This window comes from Oncorhynchus clarkii, chromosome 9 (assembly GCF_045791955.1).
Source record: "Oncorhynchus clarkii lewisi isolate Uvic-CL-2024 chromosome 9, UVic_Ocla_1.0, whole genome shotgun sequence".
Lineage (NCBI taxonomy): Eukaryota > Metazoa > Chordata > Actinopteri > Salmoniformes > Salmonidae > Oncorhynchus > Oncorhynchus clarkii.
The window spans coordinates 52,849,351-52,865,544 of record NC_092155.1 but is presented as its reverse complement, the minus strand read 5'-3'; the positions used below and the strand labels follow the sequence as shown (position 1 = coordinate 52,865,544).

The 16,194-nt window shown below is 40.7% G+C and overlaps 1 protein-coding gene across 1 annotated transcript; it reads right to left on the bottom strand.

The window, feature by feature from the left end:
- Positions 1–680: 680 nt before the first annotated feature.
- On the bottom strand, positions 681–7,143 carry LOC139416527 (spermidine synthase). The gene is made up of 8 exons (XM_071165229.1): positions 6,849–7,143; positions 5,968–6,088; positions 5,721–5,813; positions 5,454–5,607; positions 5,212–5,295; positions 4,712–4,857; positions 1,940–2,062; positions 681–1,789 (listed from the first exon to the last, which is right to left on the bottom strand). The coding sequence occupies exons 1-8, from the start codon at positions 6,977–6,979 to the stop codon at positions 1,772–1,774; spliced, it is 870 nt and encodes a 289-aa protein (XP_071021330.1). The 5' UTR covers positions 6,980–7,143; the 3' UTR covers positions 681–1,771.
- Positions 7,144–16,194: the final 9,051 nt, after the last annotated feature.

The window sequence follows — 16,194 nt, the reverse complement described above, 5'->3', positions numbered from 1 at the left end:
CTTTGCCACATTTTTTTGCAGTTTGACTTTATTGCCGTATTGCAAACAGGATACATGTTTTGGAATATTTTTATTCTGTACAGGCGTACTTATTTTCACTGTCATTTAGATTAGTATTGTGGAGTAACTACAATGTTGCTGATCCATATGCTGCTTTCTACCATCACGGCCATTAAACTCTGTTTTAAGTAATTGGCCTCACGGTGAAATCCCTGAGCGGCGTCCTTCCTCTCGGCACACATTGCACAGTGAATCCATGCAACTTATGTGACTTAAACCGATTTTTACTTCTGAACTTCAGGCTTGCCTTTAAAGGCATTGAATACTTGAGTCAAGACATTTCAGATTTTTATTTTTAATTAGTCAAAATAATCTACAAACAATTCCACTTTGACATTATGGGGTATTGTGTGTAGGCCAATGACACAATCTCAATTTAATCCATTTTAAATTCAGGCCCTACACAAAATGTGGAAAATATCAAGCGGTGTGAATGCTTTCTGAAGGCACTGTGCAGTGGACACAATTCTACAATGTGGGATTGAAACCTAATTGGTTCATCGTAATTTTCATGCCTGAGCTAGTTCAGGTGGATTTCTCACTCCATACAGTTTTTGTATAATAACTTGATTTTAGACGAAAGATGTGGAGCTTTAAAACAGAGTAACAAGTCTCAGATATCCAGTTTACCTCAGATTTATTATATTTCATCATTCTTATAAAAAACATGATCTTAATGTTCATGTGTAACACCATTGCCTTGGACATAGGTTTAGTATGGATGCACTACTGATACGTACTCCATGGAGATCTATAGTTTTCAATATTTCACACCTAAGTTCATAACAAATCAGGTCCCCAAGAAATAAAAACCAAAAGGCATAATTTTGACATCAGTATTCTGGATTATTCCATACTAGATCAACAACCATATAGTACCAAATAGAGGGATTGAATAGCAAAGGATAAGAAACCAACTAAATTGATGTGCAGTACATCATCAGCATTCAATCAACTTACACATGTAACTTCATCTCCATTGGTGAATAAACTATATCTAAACTAGTGTTATATAGGAAACAATCAACACTTCTGTTGACATTTTAAAGTGGTAATGTTCTCAACTCAACTTCTGACCTGAGCTTTTCCATTGTGGCAGATAATACATTTTCAACCAATATAAAAATCATACCATTCGTCTGCCTGGAGGTAAACTATGATAGAAACCACTTCAACAAATGTTTCCTACTGTAATGGAAAAACACAATCCAGGCACTATTGGATCATCTTGAATTATTTGGGTGAATGAGTTGACGGAGAGGTGCGAAGAGGAATACTTTTGTATCGGTTTTCTTTAAACCAGAGTGGGCATGTTTTGCAATTGAGTGTACCTTAATCTTAAAAGGTAATCTGGTATTTATACAACCAAGTACTATGATTAAATCCATACTAATGTGTTAGAATCACATTGCTCCAAAGAGTAGGGTATGAATGTTTTCCATCCCACCTCATTTTCCAACTAGATGTTGACATAAGTGATTACCATTTAAGAATCAAGACATGACAAATTCCAGAACAAATAAATACAAATAGTTTGTAAGACTGGAAGGAAGCACTGGAAGGAATTAATACTCTCTGAAAGGAACAAAATTGCCCACTGAAGGTCTTTCCTTCCTGGTGGAGACTGAGAAAAGAGGCGTAGCAGCTCTTGTGTTGCTTCTGTTGCCAGAGAGAATCAGGTCAAGGATTAAGATTTTGTTCATCATGCCACTCATGCTTCACTCAGTACCTGTGAAGAGTAAAATAGTATGGATAAAAGTGAGACAACGCAAGGATGGAAGATACCTGGTGTAGGAATTTCACTAGGGTGGGGGAAATGCCCTCAATTTCTGTATGAGGGGTCTGACATGTACAGTAAATATGATTGTAACAGGGTTACCTTTCTTGCAAACTCAGGGAGGATGAACGATGCTCTGTGGATCTCCGGGTTGTAATACCTCAGGTTCATACTTTCCACCTCATTTGTTGATAGTTCTCTCACTGGATCTCTGAAAGTGGTTTGCTAAATACAAAAACACAATTGTTGTAAGAATATGGGACTGTGACTGACCTTGGAAAAAAAGTCATCACTACAGAAGTGGGTTTCAGAATGTTTAAATACTTTGCTTGTTTAGAGGCCTGAAAAACGACTTTATCCCACATCTTGGAATAGACCTGTCAATGTAAGGTTCATACATGCATTATAAACCATATGTAGTCATCTTTTAACATATGAATCCCAGAAATCCTTACATGCAATTATTTAAGGTCTTCATGCATGTTAGCTAAGCGCATGCCTTGTTTGAGCACCGCGAGAATAAATCAATAGAACAATTATGAATGCATCCAAAGTTAGATATACAGATAAAATGTTCTACAAGTTGGATTGGGAAGGATCTTAGACCATTCATCTATACAGAACCCTTCCAGATTCTTTATATCCTTAGTCTGCGCTTATGGAGTTCCCTCTTCAATTCAAACCACAGGTTTGTCCGGAGTCGGCCATTAAAATGTGGATTTTGATGTGTGCTTGGGGTTATCGTCTTGCAGTCAAGTTTCAGCCTCCCCGCAGAGGCAACAATGTCCTGGTACAGGGTAAAGTTCATGATGTTGTTGACCTTAACAAGGGCCCCAGGACCAGTGAAAGCATAATAGCCCCATAAATGATCCACCACCATATTTGTACAGAAGATGTGGGGTTATTTTCTGCTCATGCATTCTCATTTTGACATCAAACCCACCACTTGTGTGTTTGTGGCCAAATGGCTCTATTTTCATGTAAACGCCTGGAGTTTGCTAAACGTCTTTGGCACTTGGATTGGAACCGGAGCTTTGCTCAGTATTAGACAAATATTTTTAACTAGGCAAGTCAGTTAAAAGGGCCCTTTTTTCTCCACTTCCTGTGTGAATGACGTGCCCAAAGTAAACTGCCTGTTACTCAGGCTCTGAAGCCAGGATATGCAAATAATTGGTACCATTGGAAAGAAAACTGAGGTTTGTAGAAATTATAAAATAATGTAGGAGAGTATAACACAATAGATATGGTGGGAGAAAATCCAAAGAAAAACCAACCAGATTTTTTTGAGAGAGACAATGCTCTTCCAATGGGCAGTATAAGGGAATACTCAATTCTAGCTCCAAGGATGCAATTCCTATGGCTTCCACTGGGTGTCGGCAGTCTGTTCAAGGTTTCAGGCTTGTAACTTAAATAACGAATAAGAAATAACAGTTTTAGTACGAGGACACCGGCATGGAAATCCGTGTTTGCACGCGCCAAGACACCTGCTAAAATCAGTTTCCTATTGAACATACTTTCCGTAAGAAATATTAGTTTGATTATATTTTAGGGTATCTGAGGAAATGTATTTTGACGTTTAGGCGTAGATTTTCAGACTCCTTTCTTTGCATGTTGAACGAGTGGATTACTCAAAATCGATGGCGCAAACTGAACAGACCTTTTGGGATATAAAGAAGGATTTTTATCTAACAAAACACTACATGTTATAGCTGGCCATTGGCCTTGTTCGGGGGCAGCACGACAGACTTTTACCTTGTCAGCTCTGGGATTTGACCCACTACCTGCCGCCCTGGTTGGACAAGCAAATGTATAGGCTACAGATGAGATGGCATTTCAGCTGCAAATACATTGATAATTTTCAACCCGATCAGAAACATTGTGGTCACAATCTTACTTCCTAAATAGTATCACTAATGTCTCTTGTTGAATTTGGGTACTATTTCACGATAAGGATTTATCGTGGACTCCCGAGTGGCGCAGCATCTCAGTGCAAGAGGTTTCACTACAGTACCTGGTTCAAATCCAGGCTGTATCACATCCAGCTGTGATTGGGAGTCCCATAGGGCAGCTCACAATTGGCCCAGCGTTGTCCATCATTGTAAATAAGAATTTGTTCTCAACTGACTTGCCTAGTTAAAAGGTTAATAAAAAAATGTTTATTCTTTCATCCATTTAGATATCCTGGGCACAACACACAGTATTCATTCCATAGAGGCTATCAAAGGCAACTGTTCCACTTCTACTACAACAATTGGATACCACGAAATTGGGGAGAAAAAGGGGTAAAAAAATAAATAATAATAATTCCATATTGTCCTTTTTTTTGTCAATCGCTGGCTTGTAACCTGATGAACAATGTTGATTGGCAGATGGAATCATTTCCAATGATGTTGTAAGGTTAAAGTAATGAGGTTACAGGATGGGCCCAAGCGCATGCACACCTAAGAATTTATTTTAACTCGGTGCACACACCTGCATGGACAGAGAGCAACAATGTGGTACGTGACGTTGTACACACAAGACACGCACTCTACACACACATGGATTTTGTATTGTAGATATGTGGCCGTAGAGTAGTGGCCTGAGGGCACACAATGTGTTGTGAAATGTAATATTTTAAATGTTATAACTGTCTTAATGTTGCTGGACCCCAGGAAGAGTAGCTACTGCCTTGGCAACAGTTAATGGGGATCCTTCATAAATACAAATATATTTTCAGGGGCCTTTTTTTGGCTGTTGAGCACTAGTTTCAAAACTACTTGCTTAAAAAGTATACAAAAACTTTAACTCATTCCATTCTATAGGTAATGAACCACTAAGAATTACATTACTGAAGACAGAAAAAAGCTAACCAGGACAAAGATGGAAACTTACAGCATTTTTACTGCACAGCATAAAGCCAATCTGACCACTTGGGTAGGTGGGAATGGTGCAGTAGGCATAATCTACCACTGGGAACAGTGTCTTGCAGAAGGTCCGCATCTCTTTAATCAGCTCCAAGTGGAGCCATTGACACTCTCCTGTGGAAATCAGAGGCAAACAAAAAAGGGTGGGTCAATTCTCTGTCAGTGTTATTGATCTAACCGACTGCAAAAAAATCTAACTATTTCCTCACAGGGCAATAAGTAAGCTGCTGAGCAGCATTTGCTGCAAATAAAGATAGGGATGGTCTTCTGACTCCCCTCACCAATTGAACATTTATCTTATTGGCAATCTTGCTATAATAATGTAATATAGGTGGCAACAGGTTCCTGGCCAGTTTAGATTGGCTGTCTATTTACCTCGTGATACTGCTATGAATTACACACTTTGCCATCTTTTTTCTAATAACGATATCTGAAGCAGGATTGAAGCGTCAGTAGAAATCATGTCACCTTGGCAACAAAGAATTCCACCATCTCGTAAGGCTGTCTTCATTAGTTCATAATAAGACTCTTTGAACAAACTCTCAGCAGGCCCTGTAACAGCAAGACATAAGTAACTGGATTAGACTTACGGAAAAGTGAACACTTGAGATAGCTATTGATACGTCAATTATCAAAGGGTACATTTATTTTCCCGATTACACAGAAATATGAGCAAATAAAACTCATGTCGCAGGCATCTGTTTCCTTACCAACAGGGTCAGATGAATCTGTTATAATGATGTCAAAGGCATCCTGGTTCTGTTTCATGAACTCAAATCCATCCCCAACATTCAGAGTGAGTTTGGGACTGAAGAACCCTTGCGCCATACCTGGGAGGTATTTCTTCGACACATTGATTACATCCTTGAGGGCAAAGTGAATATTATAACAAACTTCACACTTCTGTCTTCTATGCTGTTACCAGTCAATTACATTTTGAGAAAAGAGCATGATTCCAGTCAGTGTTTGGTACCTACCTCATCGATTTCACACTGAACCACTGATTCAACAAGTGGATGCTTTACCACTTCTCTCAGGACGCCACCATCTCCTCCACCAATAATCAGGACCTGCAAAGAAAAGGGAACATTCATTATAATAAGTGATACAAGACACCAATTTCCAAAACTTCCCCAAAGGTCATCTGTCCTGGATTCTCTACAAGGCACAATGAAGTCTTGTAGTATAATATGTTCAACTGAATTTATGGTGGGATGACTATACCTTTTTGGGGCAAGGGTGGGAGCACAGAGGTAGGTTGGCTATCATTTCTTGGTAGGAAAACTCATCTCTCTCTGTGCATTGAATAACTCCATCCAGCACAAGTACATTTCCATAGGTTTTGCTGAAAATATATGGTATGAGATTACTTACTCAAATGACTAATTAGTGCGAACAAATAACCCCAGAAACACTAGAAGAGCAGGAACAAGTCAAAAAGGAACAGACTGGATGTGGTTGCATGATAATAAATCAGGAATGGGTTAGGGGTGTCAAATACAAGTTATGACTGGCAAGATAAAGCTAGCAACCTAGTTAGCCAACTAACGTTATGTATATGAGACAAGTTGTGCCAAGACATGCTAGTTAATGCAGGGCTACTTACATTACTTAGCACACATAATATTGCAGCAATTTCAATGACGGAAGTGAGAGATGGCAACATTTGGGTTCATGACATCTGGCAAGTTAAACTAGCTAGATAGTTAGCTTTGGCTAGCTAACGAGCTAACATGAATAAAATGACCGCGACAAACAATCAAAACAAATAACTAGCTAGAAAACCTTGGAAACATTTACACCCTTGGAACCAATTAGATAACTAACCGTATAGTAGCTAGGTTAACGACGTTAAGGTATTGCTGTCAGCTAACTAGGTAGATACGTTTGCTAGCTAATTAACGTGAGCTAACTAGTTAGCGCTAGCTAAACTTCTAGCAATAATGATTAGATGAGAGAACAGTTACTTAACCTTTCAATTTTAAAAGCAGCCTAAATACTAGCTAGCCAGCCACTCAGCGTTACATAACTAGCTAACGTAGCTAGCATAAACAGTTGTATTGCTAGCTAGCGTTAGCTACCTAGTTAAATAGCTAGCTACTTACCTCCTGAAAACCATGACATCTTGAAATTTAGATTTTTGTTGGTAAAGAACCTCTTCTACTTGCAGACTCATCGCTTGTCCAGGCCATAACGTACACGTTTCTGTGAACCATCCGTCTTTTATGCTGTCCATTATTGATGCAGTCAAAGTTTACAGTTCGTTATAGTAACAAACAAAAAATATTTGTTAATGTTTCATTCAAAATAAATCTGACTGAGCTGTGAACCACGTTGGGGCGTGTAGCATGCCTTCTTCGCTTTGGTATCTTCTTCGGTGGTTTTATCGGTGGTTGGCATCCAACGTTATGGTTCATTACCGTCACCTACTGCACTGGAGTGTGGGACAGAGAGGGAGAAGCTAAATCCTACCTGCCAAGCCCGTTGCTCGCAGGTAACGGGCTGGCAGCAAAAATATATAAAATATTTGAGACTATATCTAATGACGTTCTACTCAATATACTCTTTAAACTAATTTCCTGTATCCCCTTCTTCCTCATACGAGATCTCAGCTTCCCTCTGATACTGCCCACACTATAGCAATATTTAGGCTCCTGAGTGGCGCAGAGGTCTAAGGCACTGCATCGCCGTGCTAGAGGCGTCACTACATATCCTGAACCGATCCTGGGCTGTATCACAACCGGCCGTGATTGGGTGGGGCACAATTGGCCCAGCGTCGTCCGGGTTAGGGGAGGGTTTGGCCAGGGTAGGCCATCATTGTAAATAAGAATTTGTTCTTAACTGACTTGCCTAAGACGTGGATGTCGATTTAAGGCAGCCCCCCACCCCTCTCTGATTCAGGGGTTAAATGCGTTAGACGCATTTCAGTTGAAGGCATTCAGTTGTACAACTGACTAGGTATCCCCCTTTCCCTTTAAGGTTAAATAAAAAATCAAATATGCTCCATGGTCTCTGTTTCCTGGCAATAATCACAATTTCCTGTTGGATGCTTTCCTATCACATTTAAAGCCTTATTCAACCGGCTTTGTCCCACCCTTAATCTAGTAAAAATAGCCTCCTCTCTTCTGTCCTTTGCTGCCCCCCCCCCTGCCCTTAGTATCTCTATTCCCCTGCTCCTGCCATCTCTGCATCATCACTGTCCATAACAGGCCTTTTGCCTCTGCCTTGCTCATTGAAACTACAACATCAACATCCCCACTACTAAGTGCTTGTTTAGCCAGTACATAAACTGCCTCATTCCCCTCCACCCCACATGGGCTGGGACCCAAGTAAATCTTCTGTATACCCATCTGTCTAATCCTGCCATGGGTTTGTAGTACATCCTAAATTATGTCTCGTCTGCTACGTAATCTAAAGGACTGCAGACTCATCAACATTGCATATGAATCAGAGAAAATAACTACTCTGTCTGGTTTAACTTCCTCCACCCACTGCAAGGCCAACAGTAAGGCCATCAGCTCCGCCGTATATACACAGTACAGCCAGATGATCTGTAATGATCCGTCCTGTCCTTGGATCTTTTGAACCATCTGTGTAAATGGCCACAGAATCCTTTTACCACCAACTAACCCTAGATCTATTTACCACTATTTCATAAAAAATAAATCACCACCCCATCCCACAACTTTGACAGTGGTGGTCAGTGTGGTGAGGATGATATTTATTTTTTTACGAGCATGGCCTTATTTCTATTACAGCATATTTGATGACTGTCATTCCTATTCCATTCACCCAGCTCAATGTATCATCGATAGGTTTAGGCCACTACATGATTCTCAAATTTTCCCTATACCGGTCATGAGGTTGCTACAACCTAGCCCATGAATGAAAGTTTACAACGTAGGTGCACAGGTCGAGAGAAATTTGAGTTTCAATACCACCTTGCACAATGTTGCCTGCATCTAACTGATCTAGGGTGTTATCATAAGTCCAACAGTTGCAAACAAGAGTTTCTATTAGACAAATTCAGGTATGTTTTTCAATGTTTCAATCCGTTTGCGAAACGTTTTTCAACAGAATCTGCAGAATAATTACACCCCTGATCACACACAAACACAGTTAACTTTTATAGCAGCCACATACAAACAGCATAGTCCCTTTGAATGCTGGATGATTCCTTCTCGCATCTACGCGCTCTCATTCTCTCACCTATCCCTTCAGTGCACAACACATCAGCTGATTGTGACCAGGCAACAAAAACCTTTCCAAGCCACACTTGCATATCATAACCGCTACACACAGCCTACATTGTTGTCAACATATTAGCTTACGTCAATTCAACATAGCTACTTGAACTAACGCGTTAGTAAACCCGCTACAATCATGCAGTACAGTGTACAGTTAGCAAGCAGTTACACCGGCAGGCCTCAGTGTGTAAAATGGGTAGCAAACGGAGCCCTTTATTGAGGCGAACAAAACACGGCACTCAGAAAACTAAACACACAAGGGTTACAATAACCCGGCGCAAATACATTTACATGTAACAATTCCACACACAGACATGGGGGGAAATAGAGGGTTTTATACAAGACGAGTAATGAGGGAATGCAAACCAGGTGTGCGGGAAAACAAGACAAAACAAATGGAAAATGAAAGGTGGATCGGCGATGGCTAGAAGACCGGTGATGTCGACCGCGGGAACACCGCCCAAACAAGGAGAGGGACCGACCTCGGCGTCGTGACACATTGGCAATACATTTATAAAACCAAAAGCTTACCTTGACTTGGAAGAGTTACAGTGTTGGATAGCCATGTCCAATTAGGTAACATAGCATCCCTCTCTGTTTGAGTATGCAAAACTAGCTAACTGCATTCTCTAGCTAAAAAAATACAAAATCTCTCTTGCTTCTCAATTTAATAATTACATTTGTTCAAAACTGTTCAACAATTGTCTTTCTTTGAGTCAACTACTCACCACATTTTATGCACTGCAGTGCTAGCTAGCTGTAGTTTATGCTTTCAGTACTAGATTCATTCTCTGATCCTTTGATTGGGTGGACAACATGTCAGTTCATGCTGCAAGAGCTCTGATAGGTTGGAGCACTGTCCTCCAGAAGTTGTCATAATTACTGTGTAAGTATGGAAGCGGGTGGGAAACACGATCCTCCTAGGTTTTGTATTGTATTGTTTGTATTAAGTCAATGTACCCAGAGGCTACACCATGACTCTACCCTACAGAGTGCTGTTGAGGCTACTGTAGACCTTCATTGCAAAACAGTGTTTTTTAATAAATTATTTAGGGACGTGAATATATTTAGTATAGTTATCTAAAAATGATCATTTTAATGTTTCACTATTTTATTTATATGAAATTCACTGAGGTTGGTCCTCCCCGTCCTCCTCTGAGGAGTCTCCACTGTGCTTTGACCCTAACTGATACTACACCAGGCTAGGGGTTTTCTAGTTCCCACCACAACTTTACTTCTTGTGTTTCTCTTCTTTTTCGCCACTGTAACCCACTCATTCTCACTCTGTGCTATTATCTTCACCCGACTCACTAGCAGTTTAAAACAAAACCACAGTTTCCGCCATCTTCTCATATACTTTCCTTCATTCCGAATCATCCTGCCGCTCTTTGAGCCACCTTCTGTTCTACTCTGACCCTAGCCCAATATTGGACTAAAGGAGCCTAACGTTACTCCTTAGTCCAAGGACCTTACATGTTCTGTTTAAAGGCCGAATTGGCTCAGGAAGCCAAAACAGACAAAAACTCAATCTAAACGTGAATTGATTCTCAATTGCGGTACGGTTCTAGAAACATAAATCCCTCTACTTTCACATCACATCAAAATAATTTCATAAATGCAAAATACACCGACAGTATTTTTCAGTGAAAACACATTTGTGGCATCTGTCTTCCGTTTACACACAGGTGTTCAGAGACTCAAGATAGCTAATTAGCACAGGTCACACACTGTCTTCCATCTGTTTTCCGTAAACAAGTGCAGTAACATGGAAATATGGCCATGTGGGAACCCTAACTTTATAAAAGGTATGTATCAAATGTAACCTTTATTTTATTATTATTTATTGACGATTTGAAAGATAAAAGCCTAGTGGTTAGAACTTTGGACTAGTAACCGGAAGGTTGCAAGTTCAAACCTCCGAGCTTACAAGGTACAAATCTGTTGTTCTGCCCCTGAACAGGCAGTTAACCCACTGTTCCTAGGCCGTCATTGAAAATAAGAATTTGTTCTTAACGGACTTGCCTACTTAAATAAAGGTAAAATAAAAATAAAAAACACAAAGTGCCTTTTCCCTCTGTATGGAAGACAAAGAAAATCATCACAAGTCCACTTCAAGCTACCTTTACCGATTTAACAGTACCCAACTTATTTTCTACCCAGCCTGATACTACATATGGATCAGCCAAAAGGCAGGGATCCACTTTCTCCAAAAATGTAACTCCCACTGGGCCCGAATCATCCATTGCATGACCATCGGGGCGAGACTCAGACCACAGGTAATTCATCTTCACTCTTGTCAAGTTACATTTCTGAGCCATCAGAGACTACAGAATACCATTTGGATTTGGCACCATTCTTCCCCAACACACATCTTCCCACTGCACTTGGCTCTTCTCCTTCTTCCTCCCTGTCCATAACCACATCTACCATGGCTTCATCCACTGTACTGCTTGCAGAACATGCACTGATGGCCTTTCTCCAATACCCACCTTCTCTTCCTTAGCCCAATTTACTAGTCTGGCTATCTCCGGCCTCTCCATGCTCACAAAATATGGGCTACTCTGCCCGCTTGTTGACATCAACCTGTATGTCACATTATGAGGCACCTAGCATGCGTTCTTCTTCTGTGATGTTTTATGGCGAACGCCCCGCAACAAGATGGCTGCACCTCTACATGTGTCTTCCTGAAGAAATGTGCCTGGCCATTGGGCTGCCTTCCTTGAAACCTCCATAAAGGTACACGTGAACTTAAAAATATACAATAACGTTCAAAAGTTTGCGGATCACTTAGAAATGTCATTGTTTTTGAAAAGAAAAGCACATTTTTTGTCCATTAAAATAACAAATGGATTAGAAATACAGTGTAGACATTGTTAATGTTGTAAATGACTAGTGTAGCTGGAAACAGCAGATTTTTCATGGAATATCTACAGAGGTACACAGAGGCACATTATCAGCAACCATCACTCCTGTGTTCCAATGGCACGTTGTGTTAGCTAATCCAAGTTTATCATTTTAAAAGGCTAATTGATCCTTAGAAAACCCTTTTGCAATTATGTTAGCACAGCTGAAAACTGTTGGTCGGATTAAAGAAGCAATAAAACTGGCCTTCTTTAGACTAGTTGAGTATCTGGAGCATCAGCATTTGTGGGTTCAATTACAGGCTCAAAATGGCCAGAAGCAAATAATTTTCTTCTGAAACTTGTCAGACTATTTTAGGTCAGACTCCTCACAAGTCCTCAACTGGCATCTTCATTAAATAGTACCCGCAAAACACCAGTCAACGTCAACAGTGAAGAGGCGACTCCGGGATGCTGGCCTTCTAGGCAGAGTTCCTCTGTCCAGTGTCTGTGCTCTTTTGCCCATCTTAATCTTTTATTTTTGTTGGCCAGTCTGATATATGGCTTTTTATTTGCAACTCTGCCTAGAAGGCCAGCATCCTGGAGTCAAATGTAATCTATTACTTCTGTACTGCCATAGTAGTAGCCTATACTCAGATCTGGGCGGCCCTATACGCTCACTACGCAAGTTGCCTGGGGCCCCGAATATTGCGCAAGGGCCCCGCTTCCCCCTCATGTCAAAGCAGGTGTCACTGTTTACGACTTCAATGAGAGGATGAAGCGGAACTATCCTTCTGGTCACGAAAAGAGAAAAAAACAACATGGAGAGTGAATTGCGGGAACAGCAAGTTTGATGTCAGCAAATAACAGTAACGTTAAGTTGATGTGTTAGCTTGCAGTGCATCTCTCTCTAGTCTGTCTGTCTTGCTAACCTAGCTGGGCAGTGCATATCTTGGTCTGTCTGTGTCTTGCTTGCAAGCCACTTCCAGGGCTGTGTTCTGTGATTTTGTGCCTGACAAAAGTGAGAGTGAAATACAACTATTTATTACGTTTGATTAACGCCAATGGGCAATGGTGTTAATAATTTGCAGTTGGGTAAAGATAACCGCGTCGTGTGTGAACATGCGTTCATATTCACGTGCACGAAATGAAACTCGCACTTTCCAGCAGCAACCTCTGGAGACCAATCCAGACAATTATATATGGGTGTGATGGCACTCCTCAGAGGTGCACAATTTTAAAACAAGACAATAATAATCTAGTCTCTCAGTCAAGGTTTAGTTACAACTCTGGACTAATGCAAGATTGAAAGCAATGGATTGACATTGACTATTGATTTATATATTGAATTCAAAATGTTGATTAGCTGGGCAATATGGATGCACATCTCTCAGTGAATAATAACCATCAAGTATTCAGCCAAGCCATAGTATAAATAGTATTTTATATTTGAAAATGTATAAAAAGGAAATCTGGGGGAGCCAGTTTGAATGGGCCTGATGCAGCTGATAAAAATAATAATACTATTGTTATATATCATTTACATGTGCTATGTTAAGTTTGTCAGTAGAGGAGATGCTGGATCATCAGCCAGTACAAGCATCTACTCAGTTGATCCACATCCAGCCAGTACTAACACAGACCCAGTACAGCCGGCTTCAGCAAATACTAAAACAGACCCAGTGCTGGCAGCTCAGCAAGTACTAACAGACCCAGTATAGAAACTTCCTAAAAGAGGTTGAATTACTGGCAGAAATTTACCCTGTTATGGAAAATAATCTCAGCAAAATTAAAGATGGAGAGTCACATCCTCATTACCTTGGAAAGCACACACAGAATGAGCTGATACAGATTGTGAGTGACAAGATTCTGGAAGCAATAGTGACTCAAGTAAGAGACTCAAAGTACTTCTCCATTATCTTGGACTGTACACCTGACATTAATCACCAGGAGCAAATGTCCATTATTCTGAGAAGAGTTGCTTTAAAGGGAAAGCTAGAGATCAAGGAGCACATCCTCGGCTTTGTGAATGTTGAGGTTACAACAGGCTTGAATCTGTCCACTGTCATCTTAGATGAGCAAAACGAGCTAAAGATTCCATTTGAAGCTTGCTGAGGGCAAGCTTATGATAATGGGGCCAACGTGAAGGGCAAGAACCAAGGTATACAATCCAGACTGCTAAAATAAAAACTCCCAGAGCCGTGTTCATCCCATGTGGAGCACATACTCTAAATATTTTCATTGCAGATGCTGCCAAATCTTCAAAAGATGCAGTTGGGTTTTTTGGGCATGTGCAAAAGCTCTTCACCTTCTTTTCAGCTGGCACATAAAGATTGAGTGTTTTGAAGAAACACAGGAACATAACCATGAAGTCATGGAGTGATGCAAGATGGGAGAGTAGGCTCCAAAGTGTTCATGCAATCAGGTATCAGGCTTCTGAGGTTCGGGAGGCATTACTGGAAGCCAGACAGACGATCAACGATCCTGTGGCCAAAGTGAAGGCACAAGCACTTGCAGAGGAAGTTGGGTCCTACCGCTTCTTGATTTGCTGTGTCGTATGTGTGAGATACTGACAATGACAAACAAGGTGAACAAGCTCCTCCAATCCACCTCAACGCAGTTAGATATCGCAGTGAATTTAATCTCAAATGCAAAGGCCTCCCTCACAAATACCGGGAAACTGGATTGTCTGAGGCCCAGACAACAGCCAAACGCATTTGTGAAGAAATACATGTGGAGGCTGATCTGAAAGAGAAGAGACTGAGAAACAGCAGGAGGCATTTCAGCTATGAGGCTCCTGATGAACCAGTGACTGATGCACTGAAAAACCTTGAAGTCAACCACTTCAACATTGTGGTTGACTCTGCTGTGACATCCATGAATGAGAGATTTCTAACACTCAACCAGGTGAAAACCAAATATGGAGTGCTGCTGAACTTCAGCACTGCCTCTCAGATGTCCAGTGAATCTTTAAAGGCTCACTGCACGGAAATGGAAAACACTATAACTTTCAGAGGTGACTAACATCAGTGGAATGGATCTGGCACACGAGATTCAGAACTGACCTGATCTGCCATCAGATAAGATGACTGTCTTTGAGCTACTTTCCTTTCTCTGTGAGAACAACCTGGAGGAACTCTATCCTAACCTTTGAATGGCCCTCAGAATTGCAGTCACCCTACCAGTAACAGTAGCATCGGCAGAGAGGAGCTTCTCAAAATGAAAGCTCATCAAAAGCTACCTGAGGTCTTCCATGTCATAGGAACGTTTGAGTGGTCTGGCCATCATGAGCATAAATCATGAGCGTTTGAGTGGTCTGGCCATCATGAGCATAAATCATGAACGTTTGAGTGGTCTGGCCATCATGAGCATAAATCATGAACGTTTGAGTGGTCTGGCCATCATGAGCATAAATCATGAACGTTTGAGTGGTCTGGCCATCATGACATGGGGAAACATGTCCTTTGATGCCTCAAGAAAATGCAGAAGAGGAATATTTTGATGTTAAGATTCTAATTCAAACATGAAAATATTTACACTTAGTAACATTTAAGATTGTACGGCAGAAGTGCATTTGTGTAAATGACTGCTTAACTATGTGACATACTTTCTCCATTTCTTCCAGATAGTCCAGATAGACTGGTGCCCATGCTGATGCTGAAAATGCCCAGGCTGTAGAGGGAACCAAAGTTAAGCACACAGCTGTATAGGTTTTATTTAACTATTTTGAGACATAAAGCTGCAGCCATAGCCTATAGGCTTATGTTTACATTGTAGAGACAACGCTAACTGTATAATATTGTAAGGACTGGACTAATTACCAGGCAGCAGAGCCAAAGCTCATTGTAATATTTTATTATTTTCTACCATTTCTTATTTATGTTAATATTCACTCAAGATTCTATAGAAAATATTATATTCAATAAATATTGTTTGTTTATACCTCATTCTGTTCTGTATAGGTCTACTTATTCTTAGACCGACAGATGGAGCAAACTGTTTTAAAGGAGGGAGGATTGTTGTGGGAGCACGGGTGTCAGGTGTGACTGTGTGGCAATGGCAAATGGTTTACATGTCTCACGGGTCAGGTAGGAGGGCCCCTTAGCAGAATTTTGCTTAGGGCCCCAGTGAGGTCAGGACCGGCTCTGCCTATACTATATCACATTCATTACCAAGCTTAATTGTATTGAACTAATTTTAAATGGGTACTATTCTAAAAGTGTCCATTCTTTTTTTTCTCTAGGCATATCATAATATTTCAAAATACAATCGTGGGAAAACAACTTTGTTTTAGAGAATTACATCCAACCGGCCTCACAATCAGTATTTATCTCCCCTTTTCATAGGTTGCAGACAAGCCTGCA

Bases quoted from the DNA above. Each gene is read 5' to 3' on its own strand.
- LOC139416527 (XM_071165229.1), bottom strand. From the start codon at position 6,979: ATGGACAGCATAAAAGACGGATGGTTCACAGAAACGTGTACGTTATGG. The intron at 6,089-6,848 runs GTAAGTAGCTAG...ATATATTTTCAG, and splicing joins GATGTCATGGTTTTCAGGAG to CAAAACCTATGGAAATGTAC. The intron at 5,814-5,967 runs GTATAGTCATCC...TTTTCTTTGCAG, and splicing joins CCCACCCTTGCCCCAAAAAG to GTCCTGATTATTGGTGGAGG.